At 34.0% G+C, this 24,549-nt stretch overlaps 1 protein-coding gene across 1 annotated transcript; it reads right to left on the reverse strand.

Moving 5' to 3' along the window:
- Positions 1 to 2,675: 2,675 nt before the first annotated feature.
- Smp_027970 (ATP-dependent RNA helicase, putative) lies at positions 2,676 to 21,610 on the reverse strand (the record flags this gene model as incomplete). The annotated part of the gene is made up of 13 exons (XM_018791922.1): positions 2,676 to 2,728; positions 2,813 to 2,988; positions 5,271 to 5,594; positions 8,115 to 8,320; positions 10,777 to 10,989; positions 11,941 to 12,084; positions 13,488 to 13,781; positions 16,363 to 16,638; positions 20,816 to 20,941; positions 20,977 to 21,100; positions 21,135 to 21,265; positions 21,306 to 21,507; positions 21,543 to 21,610. The coding sequence occupies 13 exons, from the start codon at positions 21,608 to 21,610 to the stop codon at positions 2,676 to 2,678; spliced, it is 2,337 nt and encodes a 778-aa protein (XP_018644834.1).
- Positions 21,611 to 24,549: the final 2,939 nt, after the last annotated feature.

The raw sequence follows: 24,549 nt of genomic DNA on the forward strand, positions 1-24,549 counted from the left end.
GCGTAAATTCACGATCCTTAAGCGGACGATGGGAAATCCTCAGGAACAGTTAGTGGTACGTTATGCGACGACTCCACGACATGTATAATTATGTTAATCCTGATCGTAACGTTAAAGTCACATTTATGATAGTATTTCTCGTACCAGTATGAAACGTTTCGACTGTTTATAAAAAGATACAATACTAGCATAGGACAAAACATACAGACTAGATAAATGACTCGATTGAAGAGGTTCGAATCAAATTCATAAACTATTATGCATAATTTCTGAAAGTACTATATCTTCCTTCAGGATATTCAGTATAATTTTAAACAATTTCAATGAATGATGTAACCTTTCATAGTAACTCATTATTAACTTATAAAAGTATTCTATTGACAAATTATCAGTCAAGCCACTAATATTAATTATTAATTGCTATTAATTATGCAATTGATTCTTGTTAAAAAAAGACAGATTGCTTCGAAATAAGAGAAAGAACGCTGTAAGTCAAATTCATATGGATTATTAATACAACACAACAGATTATATAATTAGTTACCTTTCGAATGTTCACATGATCATGTGGATTATTCACTAGGTCAATTTCAACTCGATCTAACAAACCTACGAATTGATCACGAATATCACGAGCTCGTTTCATAGTTCGATATTGAATAAACTGCTCATAACACCAATGGGAAGAGAAATCTAAAATGAGAATAAAAATAGATTTTTACAAACATCAGTATTTAAGTAGATTAGATTCGAAAGACTATCTGGACGAAAAATCCTTATTATATCATAAACTTCTCGTTTTCTACCCAAAGTTTCATTAAAGATATTTGGCAGTTCAATTCACGTACTTGCTGGACATACCATGAAGGTAGAGATTACTTAAAACTATAGTCTATATTAGTAATATGTGTACATTTACCAATGAGTTTCAATTGACTTATGAAAGATGATGTGTAAAATTTTATCCAAAAACTGTCTACACTGAATATCTTAGAAAGTCATTTAAGTATGGTCAAATGGAAATAAAGATCTATAAGAAGGAAGCACTGACAATATTGATCACAACGATAGTAAAAATTTCTGCAATCAAGCAATCTAGCTTAAAGAACTTGACAACACCAAAAAATGAACATTTTCAATAAGGAATAACAAAGTGTGATTTTTATATCAGTAAAATTAGTGTCTTTGTCATTACTTTTCCAATGAAATTTGGGCAGCAATAAAGCGCATTGTCTATATCTTTTCAAACGTTTGCTGACTGAAATAATTGTGATGTAGCACAAAAACATACATGGATTTGTAATATATATATATATATATATATATATATATATATTTGAATCCAGGTTCAGTAGTTTAGAAGTTAAGTGTTCGCTTGTGAGACAGAAGTTCCGAGGTTCGATTCCATGTGCAGGGTCGTGGATGCGCGCTGCGGGGGAGCTCCATAATAAACCGAAACAGCCGTCCAATACTTCCAGGCCTTCAATGATTGTCTGACTTGGAACGGCTCGGAATTTTAATGAAATACAAGAGCAATTAAATATCCCGTGAATCCGTAAATCAAACGGTCAAACTGATCATTAAACCTTTACACTAGTATTGAAATATAATGAGACGGGTCATATACATGGAATATGCTAATCAATAATCCATAAGTTAAGCTAACATAGAAATAGATGGGCAAAGCTTCTCACATACACATGAACACTCTGAAATATAACACATTTTTCAACGACATCAATGATTTGGTCTACGCAATAGGATCAGCTGAAATAAAATGGTGTGGTAATCTCCTAATTTATTGGATGAATAATGCATTACAAATGAAGTATTATTATTACTCTAAGTGGAAAATGAGTTTATATAGTTTAAATACGGAAGAACTTTAGATGAATATGTTTCTGTTTGAGTCCAGAAAACTACCTAAAACAACTCAACAATCAAATGATAACAGAATGATTTTCTCATGCCATTAGTTAAAAAAAGACTATAAAGCTTTCTATGAGAGGTGGATGGTGGCTATAAGGAAGTACATTTCAACACATTTGGGACTTGTCAACTGGATGTAACTGCTTTTTTACTCAGAAATTGAAATAACAGAAAAAATCTTCAAATGACAAGGAGTTTGCACTTACTCATTATACTACTGTCCTAATTTTAAAGTAGTAAGGTGTGTAATAAAGAATTTCAACAAGTTCGGGTTTACTAATGGAGATCATAAAAGACTATTTATTATTGACAAGGTAATAATTTGTAAAAAAAACCCAATTTTTCACTCCATAGTAATTATTTCCTACGATTAAGGATAATTGATTGACAACAACCGTGTTCAACTCATATACATGTAACTTTACCAATACAGATGTTGTAAACATTAGTAGCATAAGTGTACAATCTATCAGTATAACATACTAAGCAATAAATGAAAGAATGTCTAACTCAGCAATTGTATGGAGAGGTTAATCTGAAACAATTATCACTACCTATTGTAGGAGTAGTACTGACAGTTCAGTAATTAATCAAACACCAACTACACCCACCTTGATGAAGCAATAACAAAGCCAAATAATGTGATATACATTTTTATTTAAGTTCTCATTAGTGGTCAGTCATTAATGATAGAAAATGACTCTAGTAAGACTTACCGTTGAATTAAAAGGTTTTGTGTTAATAAATCATAACAAGAAAGAAGAATGAGTAAATACCTGTTTATCAATTCCGTTCATACCTAATATAACGCCGAATACATCATACTTATGAAATTAATTCAATTTAATTACTCGATATTAAATTGTGAGAATTGAAAGCTTACCCGATTCCGCCCATTGATTATAAACATTCAGTAGCATAATATGATCACCGGCTACATGAGAAAAACTTTTACGTGCAGTATCTGCATGAATTAATTTATCTTTCGGTCTATAGAAGATGGCATTATTTACAGAAAGCATCGATGCTATAGTGATAATATCTCCAGAACATTTATACCTTTATTAGGAGAGAAAAGAAAACGTAATTTGTACATCACACAAAAAGATAATCAAGCTATAACAGATATGTTTCAGTGTAAGACTTTGCCTTCTCGCGATGGCGTTGTTTATGAAATTGAGAAGACGAAAAACGAATACCCAGAGCTTTAACTCGGTTAGTCGATATAGAGGAACCATCTAGAGGAATTGGAAAACCCTCATTTAAAACCAATCGTGTACATGGGATCCAGGATCCTGATCGGAACAATTGGTGTATGAACCTTATGTTGGTCACAGGTTATCATGGGACTGCATCTTCTCACGTTGCTCCAGTCTTGTAGATTAGATTCCTAGGTCAAAGGCTCGGGGATTGGCCCCCTAAGGAAACCACCTACTTTGGTTTGGGCACCCGGGAAGTATTCCAGACTTCACACAAATCGGATGACGAAGTGTGGCGCATATACACTTGATGCCTTCTTGAACCACTGTTTATACGTTTAAATAAGTAAATAAAATTAGATTTTGAAGTAGATTTTAAAAAATGTAACTGTGATAATATTTGAGAATTTGAAACTGACGATTCCCCAACAAAAGTTTACTAAACTACATGTTAAATAAATAAACATATTGCAGATGAATAGATTTGTAAGCTTTGTAAATAGGAATGACTGAACAATTAATTGATGATGTAACGTATATATAATAGAATAACCATCCTTCTGAAAATATTTACATACGGTCTAGCAAATATAGTGTATACATATACAAGGAAAGTTCTACCCATCAGAAATGAAAATGAAGAAACAACTAGTGTATACACATATTTTGTGCATCGGCTATCATAATGAGGTATCTCTCTTTTACAACAGTCCACCGTAGACTATATGCATTTTAGATCAGATGTTCAAACAATGACTACATCTAAGAAAAATTATCGACTTTCTTTGGTCGTTCTGATAGTAATACAAACCTAACATAAATCATAAAAATACATCATGAAGAATACTTTAATTATACTATCAATAATTAAATACAGAAAATTTTATGCAATACACATTGTTTCAGTGTGTTACCCTTAACGTAAAAAAAACCAAGTGACAAAGAGTTAATGATTCTTTGTTATTTTAAACTACATTTAAAAGTAACAAAGTGAGATTTTTAACACTAAACTGAAAGAACACAACAAACGCTATGATGTTAGATGTAAACCTGATTGTGGAGTTCGCTAATTTATGAATGGAAAAGAGTGCTTTAGTTGACCGATGATTGCATGTTAGCTACAGATATCAATTAACTTTTTCAAAGATTATAGCCTACTTTTGACTAACATTAACTTTCAATATAATGTGATTGTATTCAAAACACTATCTGGTTTCCAATTATATCATAATGTATATACAAATAATCATTTCTTCCGGTAATCAAAATACTAGTCTACAAAAAGGGATTTGTGTAAGTTAACTGGGCGTGAATAAAACTGCAAGTGATTATTACATCAAATTACCGACGACTAGAAAATTGTTAATTGGTTAGTAATAAAATATTAAGACGGTTTATTCTTGGGTTACACACTAATGAAACCAGAGAAGTGTTTACTAATCACTTGTATGATTGTGAACCTATTATTTACTAATTAAATCTGATTCGGTTGTAGGTGGATAGGGGACATATTGCGGAAATCATCAACCTGCCTCACAAAGCATGTCCTAACTTGGAATCCTCAAAGTAAAAAGAGAAGAGGCAGGCCAAAGAACACATTACACAGGGAATTGGAGGGAGCAATCAAAATAGGGAATAGCACTTGGGACAACTGGAAAGGAGAACCCGGGACAAAGTTAAGTGGTGATTCCTGGTCGGCAGCCTATGATTCACGAGGGATAACAGTCGTAAGTAAATCCAATCCAATAATCCTTCCTCCATCTAATCATCCAAATACACATGAATAAACCATTATTATTATAGTTTACAAGATGAAGATAAGCAAACAGTTGGTTTTTATTTAAATATCCACCTGTTTTTGTTGTAAATTAATTAATAATTAGGAAACATGGCTTTGGTGAGAACAAAAATATACATTTCTAAAACATTCATTCAACTTAAAATATGGACCTGTAAAACAATGGAAGAAAAAATTGCGGAAATCCAATGAAAACCAACGATGTGCATAAACATGTGGATGATTTATTCAATCAGGATCTTACATTAAACAAAAATAATTAGGCATCTAGCACCATAAAACTCTTACGAGATAATTCGCGGAAAAGTGTATATACTATACAAATAATTTAAACGAAAACTTACTTATCTGAAGCTAAAATCATTTTTGATAACTGTGGATTACATGGGAATTCAGCCATTTGGCGACCCATTTTAGTTAGTTCACCTTTATGATTTAATGCACCCAAGGCATATAATTGTTCTAATGCCATAATTAAAGCATCATGTGGTGGGGGATCCATATAATCAAAATGTAGCAGATCATCAATACCAAGAGATTTAAGTAATAAGACAACATTGCCTAAATTTGTACGTTGTATTTCTGGAATAGGTTGTGGATCTAATTCTGTATGATAAGCATGTGAAGTGTATAGACGAAAACATTTGCCTGCGGCTACACGTCCAGCGCTATAATACATATGTGTAAACGTATAAATAAAAAAATGTAATTAATCCTATTATCTAAAATATTTGAGCTGTTTACAAATGAAATAAACGAAATCTCATGACTAGATTTTCCAAATGAATTAAGTTGATGTTGTGGTCTCTTTCATCTTTCATTGTTCCTTTGAAAAAAATCATCCGCACACACTTCAAAGAGAAGTGACCTGGTATTTAGTCAACAAACAAGCTGTTAGCTAATTGCAAAGAAATTTCTAATACCCCACATCTTTGGATTACTTGCTCATAATATTATTTAGAAGAACAATGAAAGCTTAACAAACTAATTATCCAGCTCAGAAACAACAACACCTATAACACCTTTATTAGAAGCTACATTCTGAAGTTATTAAATAAATTTTGAAAAACAATTTACAGAAAGGATTTGACGAATGAAATCTGAGAGTTGATGTACGAAAGTATATCGCAGCACAAGAATGTACATATTATGTTAATCAAGAGCCAATTACCTTTTCTCTCTTTTAAAATAACAGCTTTTATTCTCACGAATAAGTTAAGAGTACCAATATAGTATACCTATCAACGTCAGCTATGTGAATTACAAATAGTTTTGAATTAAAATTGTACACAAAAAAACTTATAATTATCATATGTTATTTCGAAATAATTACTTTGTCATCAACCACTGCATCGTATTATAAAAGTATAGTGACAGACAGTTTGATACACACAATCTTCCCTCTTATACTATATGAATTGAGCTCAACAACTGTAACATCTGACTTTAAATCAACGGATATGAAACTTCTGTCACTTGTGGAAGAGGATTTTTAACCTACATATGATAAATGTGGATCAAATAATGTAAGTAAACACATTCGAGTTATTTTACCAGTATTGCTCTTTGAACACTGAGTGACATTAACGCTTTCAGTATTAAATGTTCAAGCAATTCTGAATGTTTCTCAAAACTACTATTACTACTACTATTAGAAGAAAAAGAAATAAATATCTTCACCGTATGATAATATTCGATAAGGCACAAAATAATGTGATACAGAACATAACATGACTGGTAGGATAAAATATAGTCAAATATATTTGAATGAATTACATGCCCTGTTACGGCAGATGGTGGGGAAAGCCCACTCTCCATGTCGAAATGCTCTAACATGACCATGCTCTCACAGCCACTCCCAGGGAAGTCCTACTCACTACCTTCCTGAGGTGAGTTTGTTGTTTATGAAATTGAGAAGACGAAAAACGAATACCCAGAGCTTTAACTCGGTTAGTCGATATAGAGGAACCATCTAGAGGAATTGGAAAACCCTCATTTAAAACCAATCGTGTACATGGGATCCAGGATCCTGATCGGAACAATTGGTGTATGAACCTTATGTTGGTCACAGGTTATCATGGGACTGCATCTTCTCACGTTGCTCCAGTCTTGTAGATTAGATTCCTAGGTCAAAGGCTCGGGGATTGGCCCCCTAAGGAAACCACCTACTTTGGTTTGGGCACCCGGGAAGTATTCCAGACTTCACACAAATCGGATGACGAAGTGTGGCGCATATACACTTGATGCCTTCTTGAACCACTGTTTATACGTTTAAATAAGTAAATAAAATTAGATTTTGAAGTAGATTTTAAAAAATGTAACTGTGATAATATTTGAGAATTTGAAACTGACGATTCCCCAACAAAAGTTTACTAAACTACATGTTATTTATTTGTACTACTATCAAATATTCTTTTATCTTATGTTTGGTGTCTTAATTAACTACTTCCAAGTATTTCAAATTTTTTTTTACAGACAATAGAAGTTTAACAAGTTAGTTTCCAGAACCGAGTTTACTAAGTATTCTAGTCAACATTTAACTCTTCTCAACTGTATTAGCTGAGGCTACGTAAGGATAGAGAAGCTTGTGCATGTTTACTATTCTCAGTAATTGTTATCATCAGTATCCGGTTCCTTGACTAACAAAAGTACAACAATTATGACTGATAATATTATTACAATAAAAACATTGTTAGACAGTGAACAAGTATGTAAGTTTATGATTATAGTGAAAGATTTGTTGTATTGTGGGTTATGAAAACAAAACAACTAGGTATCAACCTATACTGTACTTATAATGTTAACGGTTTTTATACTGTGCCTAAAATTCAAAATGATAGTTAACGACAACATTCGACAAAGACAAAATTATATGCTAAACTCTGAGATTACTTTTACTTCTGTTTCATAGATTTTGTGAAATATTTTCATCTAGCAACTAATAAATGCTTTGTACATCGATACCGTGTCCATCAACACTGTTAAAATAACAGTTAATACCTAATTTATTTATGAAAAGAATGAAATAATCAAGCGGATGAATTAAGGAAAAAGTGTTAATGAGAACTAACATAACCGAGTTGATTCCTCGAATATCTAAATAATTAAATTTTAGAAAAGTCAAACTATTTACTAGCCAGCCCCACACATGCAAAACAAAAATAAATTAACCATTAAAAGTCACTCACCGTCCAGCTCTTTGATCGGCTGCAGCTTGTGATATTGGAACGACTATTAATGATTCAACACCAGAGCGTGCACTATAAAATTTTTGTTTACAAAATCCAGTATCAATCACATAAATAATACCATCTATTGTAAGTGATGTTTCAGCAATATTTGTAGCTAAGACAACTTTTCGAGCACCTGGTGGTGTTGGTGCAAAAATTTTCGCCTGGTAATTTAGGGATGATAAGAAAAATTACATCAAATTTTAAGCTGTTTACTGTATTTAGTCAATTCATTATTTGTCATTTAATAAAACACAAACAAACAAACAGTTGCATTTGACCAATAAACAAAACTACATAAAAAAGGTTTGCTAAGTTAAAGATTTCTTGGCATAGTTTTCGTATAACTATTGTGAATTCTAAATGTTCTCTAACGACAGAAGAACAACCACTTGCTTGCCTTAGGTTAAAAATTAACTGACCAATAAAAATAGTATATGAATTACAATTTGATTGGTGGATTTGTTTTCCCACTGTCATATTATGAGTTATTTTAACTGTGACGAATACAAAAGTGTGATTCGTCAATTGAATCAGAACTAAAAGTAGAATTTACTCTGATATTATATATATATATATATATATATATATATATATAATACGTTTTGATTGAGTTGATACATTTGGCTTTGATTCCCCTCGTCCCATTACTACTTACCACAAAGATTACATTAAACAAGCTCTATAGCGAAGATTGTTAAATAATCGAAAAGAACTTAGAATTATTCTATGCAACGAAGCCATACTTTGATTTCATGTTATAAAAACCGTAGACTAGAATAGATATTTTTCAGTGTGAATTAAAACATGTCTAGTGGGACTCTAACCAAAACTTAATATAATCGCAATATAACTACCTTCCAACAAAAGATGACAAAGATCGACAGTTCGAGAAAATCCCAATCGTTCTGGGTTTTTCGAAATAAATATCTATACCAAAGAGATTATAAATGTTACGCGAGACAATCAGCTAAGCATAAACACAAAGTGACCAGTACATTTTTTGACAATTAGGATAATAACATGTTCTAAAGGTAATTATATCCCCAATGTTTCGAAATCAATATCTGATGATCACTTAGGTTGGTCGATATTAATTCCAGCTGAACAATTTTTTTTTCATTTCTAGTTGGTAAATTGAGTTTAAGGTTAAAAAGTATACTAGTAGTCAATTCACAAAAGAAAATCAATTCTCCAAATGGTCTTTGGAATATCCATTTCCAATGAATATTGCAGAACTTTTAGGACCGTCAGATCGGTCGTCTTAACATCTATTGATAAAAAATATGATCAGCCCTCTTGTTAAATAAATAATATCAGAAGGGGTTTTGTGGAGATTTAGTATTTTTCATAGTTGAAAGCGTGAGTCAATTGAAGCTAGACCACCATGAAAAACCTGGAAACACTGGACGGCCGTTTCGTCCTATTATGGGACTCCTCAGCAGTGCGCACCCACGAACCCGCTCTCGCGAGATTCGAACCCAAGACCTACCAGTCTCGAGCCAGAGCCCTTAACCGAGAGACCACTGAGCTGGCATCCAGTGGTGTTAATGTCTAACTTCAACTGATCCACGAAGTTGAGCAACCAATCACCAATTGTCTTCAGTGAGTTCCTATCTCACTACAGACGTGGTTTGAACTCCACTGGTCACTGCTTCTCATCAGAGCTCCTAGATATACTCCTCGAAGTCACTAGTGAGCATATGATTATATTAATTATCAGAAGGGGTTTTGTGGAGATTTAGTATTTTCATAGTTGAAACTATGAAAAATAAATAATAGGAAACTTTGTAGACAAATATAGAGACACAAACTGACTGATTGGTGGTTTATCGACGCGATGCTTCTCGGATCCCCCAGAGAATTCCTTGATAAGGTCTTCAGAAGCTAGGTAAAGGCTTAGAACATTTTGTCCAACTAGTAATTGCCAAAAAACTTAGAAAACTGGTGGATTACGCGACACACTCTGATTGAGTGATCACTTACTCTATTACTTAATTTACCGCGCTTGGAGAAGTTTCTATAGGTCAAAGGTTAGCAGTAACTTTATGAATACGCTTGCTTTCTGTACATTACCTAACCTCACAGTAGGTAATCTTTTCCTACTTTACATTTATTCCGTTCTGTACGGGGATCAAGTTTGGGAGAGTCCTGGAGATCTAGAAAGCAGCTGGGAAGTTATTAGCACATCGATCAGACGCTTTTTAAATAAGGTAACTGGGTTGATATGAGCCCCTCCAGTTCTTGAGAGACTGGTAGAGCAAATACATTTCGGAAGTTAAGTGGTGACTTTTGGAACAAATATAAATAAATCAACAAAAATCTCGCGGAATTTAACATCTCTAAAGTGGACCCGAGGAATTACGCGAAAAAGTATACAGAATTTCGACAATTAATACTTAAACCTTAAGCTACCACACCAATAATTCAATAGCTCAAGAAATAAACTACCCATAGACTTTGTTTTATAACGCAAGTGTATACCTACATGGACGTAAAATGAAGTAATTTGTTTTTCATCTTGTAATGAATTTTACTTTGAAAAACGAAACCTACTAAAAATATAAACCCATCAAAAGTGAAAAAATAATGTAGTAATTAAAAACACGGATATATATACCTGCATATCAGATGGAAGACTAGAATAAATAGGTAGAATTATTAATTCACGAATTTTACTCCCAAGTTTTCTTGTACGCTCCATTAATAATTCATTAGCGGTTTCAATTTCTTCTTGACCAGTTAAAAAGACTAGAATATCACCTGGGGGTTGAGTTACATGTATTTGAAGAATAGATATGATAGCAGCTTCAATATAATCAGCTTCTGGAGCCTAAAAAGTAAAACCCAATAAAACAGGAAATATCTATAATCCAATAAGGACTAGCATAATTTTTCAAAAACAATAGATAGACAGTCAAACTAAAAGTAGCAACTTAAAGTTCAAGGTCAAAACCGTATTGCTGACTATACTGGGGTGTAACTGTAGTACAGCCTTTTCGTCGGACAGCCAGCATCTACAGCGATGCTGTCTTACAACGTAGAGATTGGAGATCGGCCTTAAAAATGTCACACCTCACTTAACCCCACGGATTTCCATTTCCGGTGGTAAGGCTTTTAAAATAAAGAGGCAAAAAATATAAAAAAAACTTTTTGCGATAAAACACGTGTTTAACCGGACTCGCAAAGTTGCACGTTCAAACCCCGTTCTATATACCTCGCTTTGGATAATCGGATAACCCTGCTATCCACTACGCTTAGAATGTGGTTGAACGTAGGTACACGAAGGTTTACCCGATAAATGAATTAAATTGATCATTCGTTAAACGATCAACCTGCTTAGTTGAATTACAGAAATGCATAACGTTTGTAACTCATCTACCAATCACAGGTTTAAGTAGTCAGCTTGAGTTGCACAACTTATAAGAGAGATATCGATGTTATCCAATCATCTAAACCGAATTAGGTGCAGAAGAGCTCGAACTTCTGACCTACTGATTTAACCACTAAGTTATTGATTGATTGGCACCACGAAGTAGATCATGACATCAAGCCGTCAAAAACAACTACCATAAAAGTTACATATCAAGGCTAAAGATATTATTGATAAATAAACTAGACTGTTATATACAAAATAATTTAACAGTGATCAAGTTTTTGATGATATTTGAATTTTAAAAAAACTTCACATAGTAAAATGGAGACTGATCATTTTAGTAAATACATTGAAATATTCAAAAATACTAAAGATCTATAATATCAAACAAACTATTTCAAAACTTACTTTTGTATAGTAGATATCAACTGGATAACGACGACCTGGGATTCGGAATACAGGAGCATCATCAAAAAATGTAGCAAATTTTTCTGCATCTAAAGTAGCAGAACTAATTAGAAGTTTCAAATCGGATCGAAAACGAGCTACATCCTTAAAAAGTTAGATTATTTTAAAAAAGAAATATATTGAATAGACACTGATGTTTTTGTGAATAGAAAAAAAAGATCAAATATTCATGTTAAATTACATGTACTTAAAAAAGTTGGTTACCTAATTGTTACTTGGATAGTTGTAAGTTTTTCTTCAGATGCGACTTTTGCATAATTAATCTATTGAATCTATTGAATCGAATTAATATAGATATCTGTTAATGAGTAGGACTGTATTCTGTGGATAGTTCAACACTTATGTTAACAGTTATTACTAATAAAATTCAATACAGGTGTATATTTTAAGTTAACTTGGTGTATCAATCATATATATGTTTATTATATTTATTTATTTGAACACATAAACATTGGTACAAGGGGGCACCAGATATGTATGCACCACACAAAAAATTGTCATTTCATTTAATTGTGTGAGGGCTATGATACTGCCCGGGTGCCCAGATAACTGTAATAATAAGCCAATATAAAGTAAATATTATCAACAATTCACTCATGTTAGAACATTAGCCTATCACTATGATACAGTAGAGATAATAATCCCTAAACATTATGTGTATAGAATGTTATGATGAATTAGTATTGAAAAAAAACTTGAAACGTTAATTTGTTACTAAATATAGTAAATTTTCATAGTTAAATAAACTGGACCTAATTGCGAATAGAGAAAGTTTTTACTTTTAAAGTCTTGTAAGTAATGTTTTACGCTTCAATTCATACTACAAAATAAATATGATTAGAACTTATTCGATCAGATTGGTGATGAAAAAGTTACCTGAGAAGTTATATTAACTAGATAAGTTGAGGTATAATTCAATGATACTTTGATTTTTTTTGTCCCTTGAAATACACTTATATGTGTAGTATGAAATTAAGAGAATTTTTTTAAAAATAAAATTCAATGTAAAACCATCTTATTCTAATTAAAAAGATAGATCTATCCAGATATGTATTTACAAATCTAACAATACTTTCTTGGATGATATTCAAAATTGCGCCCCTCTTATTACAAACTGGCTAATTTAGTAGTCGCATAATGTATTACATAAAGATTGATAAATAATTTGCCGAATAAAAATTGATGAACATTTAACAAAAAAGTAGTTGAATAAAGGAAAAAATGAGTGGTTGTTTCATTTCATTTGGTTAGAATTCATTATAAAGTAGGGTAAAAAGTGATTTCTTACGTCTTAACGATATATACATTTTAACTTCTAAGCAACGAATTGATCAATTAAATATCTATAATGTACTTTTATGTAAACAGTTAGAAAGTATTATAAGACCTTGAATACTAGCGACTAGATGATAGGTTAGAAGTTTGATTGAAACTGTTTGTCTGCATGATAAAAAAAGAGGAAAATGATTCACTTAATAATAGTTTACCTTTACTAAACCGAATAGTATATCCGTATGTAGTGTACGTTCATGTGCTTCGTCTATAATCATTACTGAATAACTGCCCAAATCTGGTTCTGTGAGAAATTCACGCAAAAGCATACCATCTGTCATGTACTTTATTACTGTATGTTCTGAAGTACAATCTTCAAAACGAATACTATATCCCACTTCAGATCCAAGTCTAACAGACATTTCTTGTGAAACTCGAGCAGCTACTGACATGGCAGCAACACGACGTGGTTGTGTACACCCAATACGTTTTCCTCCATTACAATAACCCTATTGAAGAACAAAATGTTTTGATAGACATAAATCATTAGTATTACTGTTAAAGTATTTACATTAAGATTACACTATCAATTTAAAGGTATTGAATGAAAGGTTGTAGGACAAACTTTGAATGTTGCAACAATCCTTTTTTGTTAAGTAGACAATTTTCCATGCTCAGTATAGTGTTACTAAACATGACGACTTATGGTTGAGTAACATCTTACAAAAAAAGCATGGGGAAATACATCAAGAACTTAATTTTTAATAACATAACACACCAAAAAACGAAGACAAATTCCAATATATACTGCAAAGCATTGAGAATAATATTACGCGACAAATATATTTCGAAAAACATTAAGTCATTACACAAAATGAAGACGTTTCAGCAAAAATTCCTTCCGAAGATGTTATTTACTAGAGGTGTACAATCCTATTTAACGTTATTTTCTTTACATATAGCATAAATCAATTAATAGCTCGATCGTTGAACATTTATTCAATTCTGGTCATCTATGTAAATCAGAATCCTTATTTGATATTATTCACAAGATAAGATGTTATGTTTGAAGCGATTAAGAGTTCACCTAGTCTGCGAACGGAACGAAGACTTGTGACCAAAGACCAGTAAGCTAGCTATTCTGACGCGTCCTAGCCCCGCTAACTAGAGTGAGAAGTCCAAATTCGAAGTGGGGAAAATATATTCCACAAGCAGCCCGAAGCACAAGCAATCACAATAGGTACAAATCAAACGCATATATACAGCATAAAATTGTCCTTGGGAAGTGCTACAAATAGCATACTAAAAGATACCACGAACCAAGTGGGAAATATGACATGAAGGTGAAAACGTGCGCTTTTGGTGCGAAAACAAGAAATTCAAATTTTTAAAGTAAAATTACAAAAATGAGGCATTTACTAAGTGAGTTCTGGGGACCTAACATCCTCAGCATAAGACGGACAAGAAACTTGCACATAGCAGAGGTTGGTTCCTTGATCTAATTTACATAATTCAATCAGATTTACTTCGTTTCCAGTACATTTCCAATGATATTCATAGGGAAACTATTAAATGGTAAGATGATTATTGTATAATAATGTTCCTTATATTTATCTCTCTTTGATACAATTTCTTAGCTCACCTGAATAAACTTAGAACCAGGAAAATTTTCTGCACTGGAGGGGTGTACAGAATTGAAATTCATGTAAGGATGGATTGAAATGTATTGGTTTAAAGTAGACGGTTAGACTTATAATTCTATTTGTATTACTCTTAGCTAAATAGTTTGAAAGTTGTAGTCTACTATTTACTTTTGATTTCAAAAGTGAATTTGATATGTGCCGAGAAAGTACTCATCAGTTTAGGAAAGTTTCTTAATATCTTTTTTTAATGATGACAAAAATTTCACCTACATATCTGAGTCAAATACAAGATTTGACAGAACTGGGAAAAGTATGTGACATAACGGAGGAGGCTTAGTATCTTCTGTTTTCCTTACATACAGTGAATGAGGTTGAATTCAACCACAGTTTGAGGAATTTTGAAATTAAACTAATCCTTAAGGGATATCTGCTAGATATAGTATTATCAATCTGCAGTAAGCCTATAGGTAAGGTGTAGGCATCTATCAACTGGAATACTAGTGCATAAAAATATAGAATTATAGCTTGTCATTTTTTAGTCTGATTTTTCTTTTCGATTTCATTTATTTGCAGAAACATCAACTTACACCAAGTCGCAAAACGTTAGAAACTCGAAGATGACGGTGGCTAGCAGTGGAATCCAGGACGCGCGTTTCTCCCCGTTTGGGGCTCGTCAGCTGGATGTACCTGCATTCCAGAGTTGACGTTTGCTCAGGGACTTCAACCCAGTACCGTTTACTTTAAACGCGATCGCGTTATCCACAAAGCTAGAGTCCTGATAGCCAATAGCCTGTCAAATCGGCTGTTTGAATCTTCCCATAAATGTTTAGGACTACGACTGATCAATCTCTCTCTGGACCTGGTAGCTAAGTCGATAACGGGATGGCATTTGGAGCAAAGGGTAATGGATTCGAGTCCTGGGGTGAACATCAACTTCGGAATGCAGGCACCTCCAACTGACTAATCCCAAATGGGACGAAACGCGCGTCCTGGATTCTATTGCTAGCCACCATCCATTTTTACTCATAATACTTGTAACTTAAAGCAATATCGAGGCGATCCGCACAAGATGTACATATGCCAACAAGAGACTGATCGATTACAGTCCTAAACATTAATGGAAGGATTCAAACAACCAATACAACAATGAGTTATAAATTCGATCTTATACTCATTGGGATATTACAAATACATGGTTATCTTATTATTTTATGGAGTATTAGAGTTGTTTAGCTTCAAGTGAACACCTATTTTAAATTTATTTATATTGTTATTTATTTTACCACACATGAATTTTGATGCTTATTCTGACTAGCTTTGAGTGACTCGATGAAATACCATGATGAATTAGTACGTCATTCAGAGTAAAACACTTTTCCTTCAAAAACAAAACAAATATGAATGATGAGTAAACTATAAGTAATTAAAGATGTTATGGTAAGCATACCGCTTCGTACAAATACTGAGGAATTTGAGTTGTTTTACCAGAACCTGTTTCACCTTCTATGATTAAAACCTGATGATCAGCAATAGCTTGTAAAAGAGCATCCCGAAATTTATAGATCGGGAGAGAGCGTTTCGCTTCCTGGAGGGCTTCACGTCTGTCAGTAGCTTTTCGTTTTTGCTCTTCGTCTGCACTGACTTCTTGTTCAATGTTGGCACCAGGTCGAGTTAGTGTTTTTAAAAACTCTATTTCATCATCCAAAACAAGATCGTATTTCACCTAAAAACACCAAAACACGCTCATTTGTTACTATGGGCAAATTATAAAATTTAAAACAACAATAATAAAGTTAAATAGAATCTACACCATAACCACTTTAATTAATTTTGATACAATTTCCAAGTTACATCAGGCATTATTAACGTAAGATTTATCAAAAATATGTATCAGTTCAACTTACCACACTTTACATCACTATGTCGAGGAAAAACAAATCAAATAAAAAGCAAAGGAGTCTAAATGATCGTATTAGTCGTAATAAAAAGATAATACACGGGACACAGTTTGAGAACGATTAATGAGCGAAAAATGAGAAGTATGAAGTATTATTAAGACTCAAAATTTAGAGGATAATGGGCAAATACATCTAGGAAACTGCTAAATGACTTTGATCTATGTTGTCTAACGTCGCCAGTCACAAACTATGTATATTCTAAGGACCTCAATAAAATCAATCAAGTAGTTAACAATTTCATAAACTGAAGCTGTATTTTGATCTCGCTGTTTCCGAGCCTTTTTTCTGCTTAATCTTACACTGGCCAGTAAAACATGTCTGTGTAAGACATTACTGAACATGCATAACACATTTTAAACCCCTCAGCCGATGAAGGTCCACAAACTCATTAACCAGAATATTATCTAAAACTAATGCTGTATGAGTCACCTAAATATTTTCCATTCGACAGTCCCACCATATGTCGTTAACCCTTATATGTCTATGTCTGTGTATTTTACTTCAAAACTCCACAATCATAAAGCAAAGCAGAATGCTCAGTATATTTACTCCTCGATAGATACATCAAATTTCTGATCCCATGTGAAAATATTTGACTCTAATAATAGTTTTCTTATGAAAGTTAATTTACTTTCACTATTCATGATTCGAAACTGAGCGATTGATAAGAAGGAATTCAAAACAAAATATAATCACTTATTTGTATATCAAAGATCAGACGCCAAAATTGATTATCGCACATTTCGTTACCATATAAGGCTTTAGTTTCTCCTCATAACATATCCTTGTTTTTACTTTCATTTTATATTTACATTCTATTTATTGACTTTTACTACACCAGTCAATTTAGTAACTTGATAATACTGTTATTTGTTAACTTGTCAAAACCACCTATCTTATAATATAACCACTATCATCAATCAAATTCTGTGAACAAATAATTTGTAGAATATGTGCAATATTTATACTTAATTATCAAGTTTGAAAAGAAATCTTTATTGAATTTGTGTTTCGTTTTAGTACAAATTTGGTCAGTGATTGAAATACCGACTACATGCTTATCACTAAAACCTTTTTTGGCTATCTTGTTTTAAGCGGGTGATTATTTTGCATTTCTGTAACTGATCATAAATTGTCGTTTTATCCACTCCCTACTATACATAGGAAACAGTCCAACTGGCTTTGTAACCTTCCTAAAACCCAAAGAATACTAACCACGCTTTAAGTTATTATTCAACTTTGAAGCACAATCTGTACCAAAGGGTGATCACTAAAGCTGTGATTATGTAGAAAATCTCCTGATCAATGGAAACATTTTTTATGTTGTTCTAAAAGTAACTTTTATTAGTGTAGAAATGCGCGTCCACTAAACTATTTGAAAATATTATCCTGTGATATAAATAAATAACAATAAATTGGTATGAATGGTCATATGATTATGATCCACTTTTTTCTGCCGTCCAAAGACGTAAAGTACCTTTAAATGTCCGTTGGCACTAGCAATCCCGTTAGTAAGCGAATCGTCTTTATTCTTCATAACCAATGGATAAAATAAAGTTCGAAGCCAACAGACAACATAGTTCCATGTTTTTGCAAATGATTAGCCAATAGGAGTGATACTATGACCTAGATGTTTAAAATACCTAGCTTTTCAAATACCATTGTCTGTTGTTATTAGTTATATAACCCACGTATCAGTATATTTCATTCTTTGTAGTCGTTAAGATGATTGCATGATAAACCACAGAGTTCGCTTGTATTGTCTCTTTTTATAATCAACAATTAGAAGCATCATAGACTAGATAGACAAATTCAGTTAGCTGTTTTAACTCAATCTCCATTCATGTGGTTACGATCACTTCTGATTGTACTACACTATTGAAGACCATTACATATACTTGGGAATGATGGAGTAGGAAAATGAAACCTTCAACTATATTTTTGAGCTAGTTAAAATAGAGCAAACTAGACAATAGCTGACAAGTCATACAGTAAGTTTCATCGTGAGATGCAAGTGTAGGTCAGTTATGATGACCAACTAGATTTTAAGCCAAACCAACGTTACTGGATATGTTTACTGTTTGAGTTATTATGGATCCGAAGAAATAGACACATCCCTTGCATTCCACTTAATGAAGCAGGAGAGACGGTCATAGATTCGAAATCCTAACGTTCCGATTAACTAATTGGTAAGACAGATGCAAAGTTGTCTGGTTCGACTAATACTAAATCGTCATAAATACTTGGTGCCAGTATGGTGGTGTAATGAACATCCGTCATGATTGACAAAATTAGTTTCACCACACAAGAGATGCTCAAGGAAGCAGAGGTAAACCGAAATTCGTCAAACGTCACCTACATGTACGTGCAGGTATATTGGAAGGACAGAAAAAAGGCATTTACACGACTTATCGGGCATGTTACAAAAAATCTACGTCTCCAAAACCAAAAAAGTCTTCATAGTTTAGTAATATGTCGCTTGCTGAACATGGAACACAATACAATAGATGGAGTCGAGGTAATCAAAATCTGCGTAGTTCTGGCTTGCTGAGATTTATGGAAAACCATAGTAATCAAAAGACCTAAACATGATCTTTGTAATTAAAAATTCAGTGGTTAAATCCTAACTACTCTGGTAACAGAAACGAATAACGTGATTACCAAAAAGTTTCTTAACCTTCAATTAACTAGGATAAACAAGCAGTGACTGAAACTCAAATTCGTATATATATATATATATATATTTCATTGTATGTAAAATGATCTTTAGTACTCTAGAACTAAGCTCCATTTACTAGCAGAAAACTGTGTTAAACTTTCAAGTTTATTTAATTGCGAAAATAAAATTTAATTGCGAACAACTTACTCTTTCCTGATGGACAATTCGTTCCTTAAAATTACAATTATCCTAATATCACAAGCTAAATAAACTTACTAGTTCGTATATAACTTAGGAAAAAACGAGACCTAGTCAATTTATATCTTGAAAATATCGGCTGGCCTAGATTTGTGAGTGGAACCGATTATATCAAAGATAAATTAGAAATGCTGTTAGGTGGTTGGAGGTAATCGGGAGGAAATTCTCCAAACAACCCTTAATTACTTAATATTAAAACAGTTCACAAGATATCGATTCACGTAGTCTAGTGGTCACATCTGCAATTTGGTCGGTATAATCAGGTTATCATTAAGGACGAAACAAGAATGATATTAGTCACTATTCAGTGGTTAATCAATTTGTTGGGACGGCGTTTTGCTTTTAGTTAGTTTAGAATACGCTACCTTTATAAAACATATGCATTCAACATGTGAATGAAACTTAGCGTGAAATGATGGGTTTACCACTTTAAATAGTTTTAGCACATAGTGACTTTTATACTGAACTTAAGCACAGTCAACCTTTGATACTAAGTCACAGAGATTTTACTGTTGGGTTTATTTTTGATAAAATCACCGAGACTGTTGGTTATGTTCCTAGGAAATAACAGATAACTTTTGGAAACCCAAAAACTGATAATTACAGTAATTGTAGCAACTTGGCAACCAGTTTGAACAAGCCATAATAGTGCCCCTAACTCCATCCATTGATACATTTCTCGAGTACACTATAAGTTCTATTTTAATTGTTGACGATAATAACTGACCCAACAATGTTTTACCGAGTTGGTTTGATTAGTTTTGAATGATTTAAATTTACGACACTTCCTCTCCTATTCAATAGTAATAAAAATCTTGATTAACAATTGTCGGCATACATGTGTACGGACTGCTGAAACATTCAGAACCCGGTGTTTTCAGTCCTAGTTTACAACGTCATCCAAGTAGTACAAAACCTAAGGAAACGAATTACTGAGATTTTCGATAAAGCATAGCACACAACACTTGACAAAAACTAAGTGACAACTAAAATAATCGTGAAAATTAATAACACAATGAACATACTTCTTGTTCAACTTTGTCTTTGGCACCGAAAGAATAAAGTGCCGAGGAAAGATGTTCCTGTTCCCACCTCTTGCCTTCATCATTTAATTTACTTTCAGATCCTTTTAGTTCGTGATCTTCTGGTCGCTGATAACATAATAAGTCAAAATAGATAAACATACCTTTTCTTCAGTGGGAATGTAATAACGAAAGATATTCTCCAGTTCTCCTGCTTGTTGATGGGATTTCGCAACCGCCAAAATAGTTTTCTTATATAATAGTTCGGCCTTTTCGTTCTCAGTCAATCTAGAAATTTAGTACGGAAAATCCACTTTCATACTCTTCGTTTTCAAAAAACAGTTCTTCATCTTGAATTTCAGCTTGAAGATCTGCAAGTTTGTCAGACTGTCTTTTTCGCAGATATGTTCGCCTGGATTCTTTGCGCAGTTCGGCAATCATTTCTTCACGGCTCTAGAGAAACATTAAGGAACCTTGTGATAACTGAACATACTACTTCACCACTCGTTATTTTCCTCAAAGCTTCCTCGTGCTTACTGGTGGACCTAGAAGAGACCCCTTTACTTTGTTGCTGGTCCCGGTCAACAAGGCGTTTAACGAAGGCATCACGTTCTTTCAAATCATTTTGACGAGTTAACTCTTCTTTCTCATACTCTTCAAATCCACTGGACTCACCACTTTTTTCACTCTCAACACTAAAAACGAGATTGAGTGATTAGTTAGATTTTACATTTCATCTTCCTCACTGCTTTCACTTGCGTTTCGTTGTCTGAAACAACGTCGCTTTGGCGAACTCATTCGTAACGCATATAGAAGTAAGAAGCGCGTTTGCAGTTTAAATGGTTCAAATGGTTCAAATGGTTGAGGACGGAATAGAAGAAGCTTTCGCTTAACGGGCTTCCGTGTCTAGTAGCAGTGGATCACCAATACCTCCAGGCAAAAACCTAGGTATATGAACGATAATAGAGAAAAAAAAAGAATTTGGTAAATCATAATAATATGTTATCCTTAGTCCTTAAGAATAAGTCAAGTTTCCTCTTAAAGGACTCCTGGGAGGTCGCTTGGACTAGCTCAGTCGGCAGCGAATTCCAGCACTTGACAACTCTAACGGAGTAGAAGTTGTGTCTGCAGTCTGTTCTGCTATGTAGGGTCTCCAATTTCTGGGTGCTACCTCTTAGGTTAGTGTTATGACTAAGCTTAAGAAGATGTTTAAGGGGATGACCAGAAGTATTAAGGATGCTGTAAGTCATAAGAAGGTCACCTCTAAGACGCCTGTACTCTAACGGGTAAAGGTTAAGTGATTGGAGGCGCTCTTCATAAGGTTTGAATTTGAGTCCCCGAAATGATTTCGTGGCTCGACGTTGTATACGTTCCAGAGTGTCCTTATCCTTTTTGAGGGAGGGAGGAAATACCATGTTTCCGTACTCTAAATGGGGACGAATAAAACTATTAAAGATTATGTGGAAGGTTCTACCGTCAAACTGGCCAAAAATGCGCTTCAATGTTACCTGTGGAGGGTTTGCTTGAAAGGCGTTTTTGTCACAGTTCGCATACGATTTCAGGTCATAGGGTACCAACACTCCTAAATCTTTTTCGACTTGGGAAACTTCTAGAGGGGAGTTACCTAAGTTATAACTATAGTCTGCAACATGTCTCAGATAGACTACTTTGCACTTTGAAGTGTTGAAGGTAAATCCGTTGTCGTCTGCCCAACTTTGAAGTCGGGTCAGATCCTCCTGAAGAACTAGTATATCATTATGATTACGTATCTCTCTCCAAAGTTTCACATCATCAGCAAAAAGCAATAAGTCAGATGAAACTTGTTGAGGAAGATCATTAATGTAAATCAAGAAGAGAAGAGGTCCTAGTATTGAGCCCTGGGGGAACCCCACTAGGACATTCCGTAGCCTGAGAGAGAGTGAAGTTAACCCTGGCCTTAGAGTGTCGGTTTTCTAAATATGAAGAGAGCCAGTCAATCAAAGGAGGTTTTATACCCAATCGTCTAAGCTTCTTGATAAAACATACGTGGTTGACCCTATCAAAAGCTTTTGAGAAATCCAGGTAGATGACGTCAACCTTCCCCTTGCGATCAAGGATGATTGTCCATCTATCCGCCGCAGTCAGCAGGTTGGTCATACAAGAATGACCTTTTCTGAAACCATGCTGCTGAGGTGAGAAGAACTTTAAGGATGATAAGTATTCTTGTATACCGTCGTATATTAGGGATTCCATAATTTTGGAAGGTATGGAGAGAAGGGCCACTGGTCGGTAGCTTGAGGGTTCACTGAGTCGACCTCCCGTGAAAATTGGTGTGATGTGGGCCAGCTTCCAAATTTCCGGTAGTTTGCCTCTGCTTAGCGAGTGTGCAAACATCACGCTAAGTGAAGGTTTTGTATGGGATAGAAGAATCTTTCGCTTAACGGGCTTCCGTTCCTACTGGTAAATCGGTAAATTATACAGAGATACTTCCTTAGTTTTTAAAAATATGTCAATTTTTTCTCTTAAAAAACTCCTGGGAAGTCTCTTGGACTAGCTTGGTCGGCAGCAAATCCCGGCATTTGACAACTCTTAGCGAGTAGAAGCTGTGTCTGAAGCCCGTTCTGCTATGTTGTGTCTCCATTTTCTGGGTGTTACTGCTTAGGTTCGTATTGGGACTAAACTTAATTAGGTGTTTGAGGGGATGTCCAGAAGTGTTAAGGATACTGAAAGCCACTAGGTCACCTCTAAGACGTCTATGCTCTAATAAATAAGGGTTAAGTGATCGGAGGCACTTCTCAGGAGGCTTGAATTTGGGTCTCCGAACTGATTTCATGGTTCATCTTTGGATACGTTCCAATGTATCCTAATCCCTTTGAAGTGAGGGCGGAAACACCATTCGTCCATACTATAAATAAGACCGAATAAAACTGCTGAAGATCAAGCGGAAAGTTCTACTACCGAATTGGCCAGAAATGTATTTCGACGTCACCGGTGAAAGGTTTGCTCGGAAGGCACTTTTGTCTTAGCGTAAGACTTCAGATCATGGGGTACCAACACTCCTAGATCTTTTTCAACTTGAGGTATCTGTACATGGGAGTTACTTAAGTCGTATTCATGTTCCGCAACATGTCTCAGAAGGACTACTTCACACTTTGAAATCTTGAGAGTAAGCCCTTTGTTGTTCGCCCATAGTTACATATCATCAGCCAATAGTTACCCCAAAATCAAATTTGGTTGGCAGAATTAATACGCTGTTCGTTATTTTGGATCCGCACCTGAGTAGTTATGTTCCGCTCTTGGTTATAGAAGGGTATGGTTTGTGTAATATTCCTTCTGGAAACTGAAGGACAAAACAATCAGTAAATGATAGAAGTGATTGAGGAGTCACACTTGGATAAATTTCCCTTAGTACTTATGAGAGCTAGAGTAATCGTCAAGCCTTCTTTTGGAAAACTGAGTTGAGGATATCATCACTGTGGCTTCTAGTAGATAATTCTCTAACTCATTGATGCGAACCGCGACATAGTCTCCACAGAATTTTGTGTGAGATCTTTCGTATCCTATCTTGAGAGAATGTCTTCTTAAGTACAGGTAGTTAGTAAAATGTATCAGTGGTCTTTTCGGGTGGGAAAACTGTGAGAAATATGATATATCATAATCATATCCATCCTAATCATCCTACACTTCACTGGCAGTTAGTTGAGAGCATTCAAGCTAACTGAGTAACATCTGTTGTATAATTTAACTACCTTTTTAGT

The sequence above is a fragment of the Schistosoma mansoni genome (assembly GCF_000237925.1).
Source record: "Schistosoma mansoni, WGS project CABG00000000 data, chromosome 1 unplaced supercontig 0010, strain Puerto Rico, whole genome shotgun sequence".
In the NCBI taxonomy this organism is placed as follows: Eukaryota; Metazoa; Platyhelminthes; class Trematoda; order Strigeidida; family Schistosomatidae; genus Schistosoma; species Schistosoma mansoni.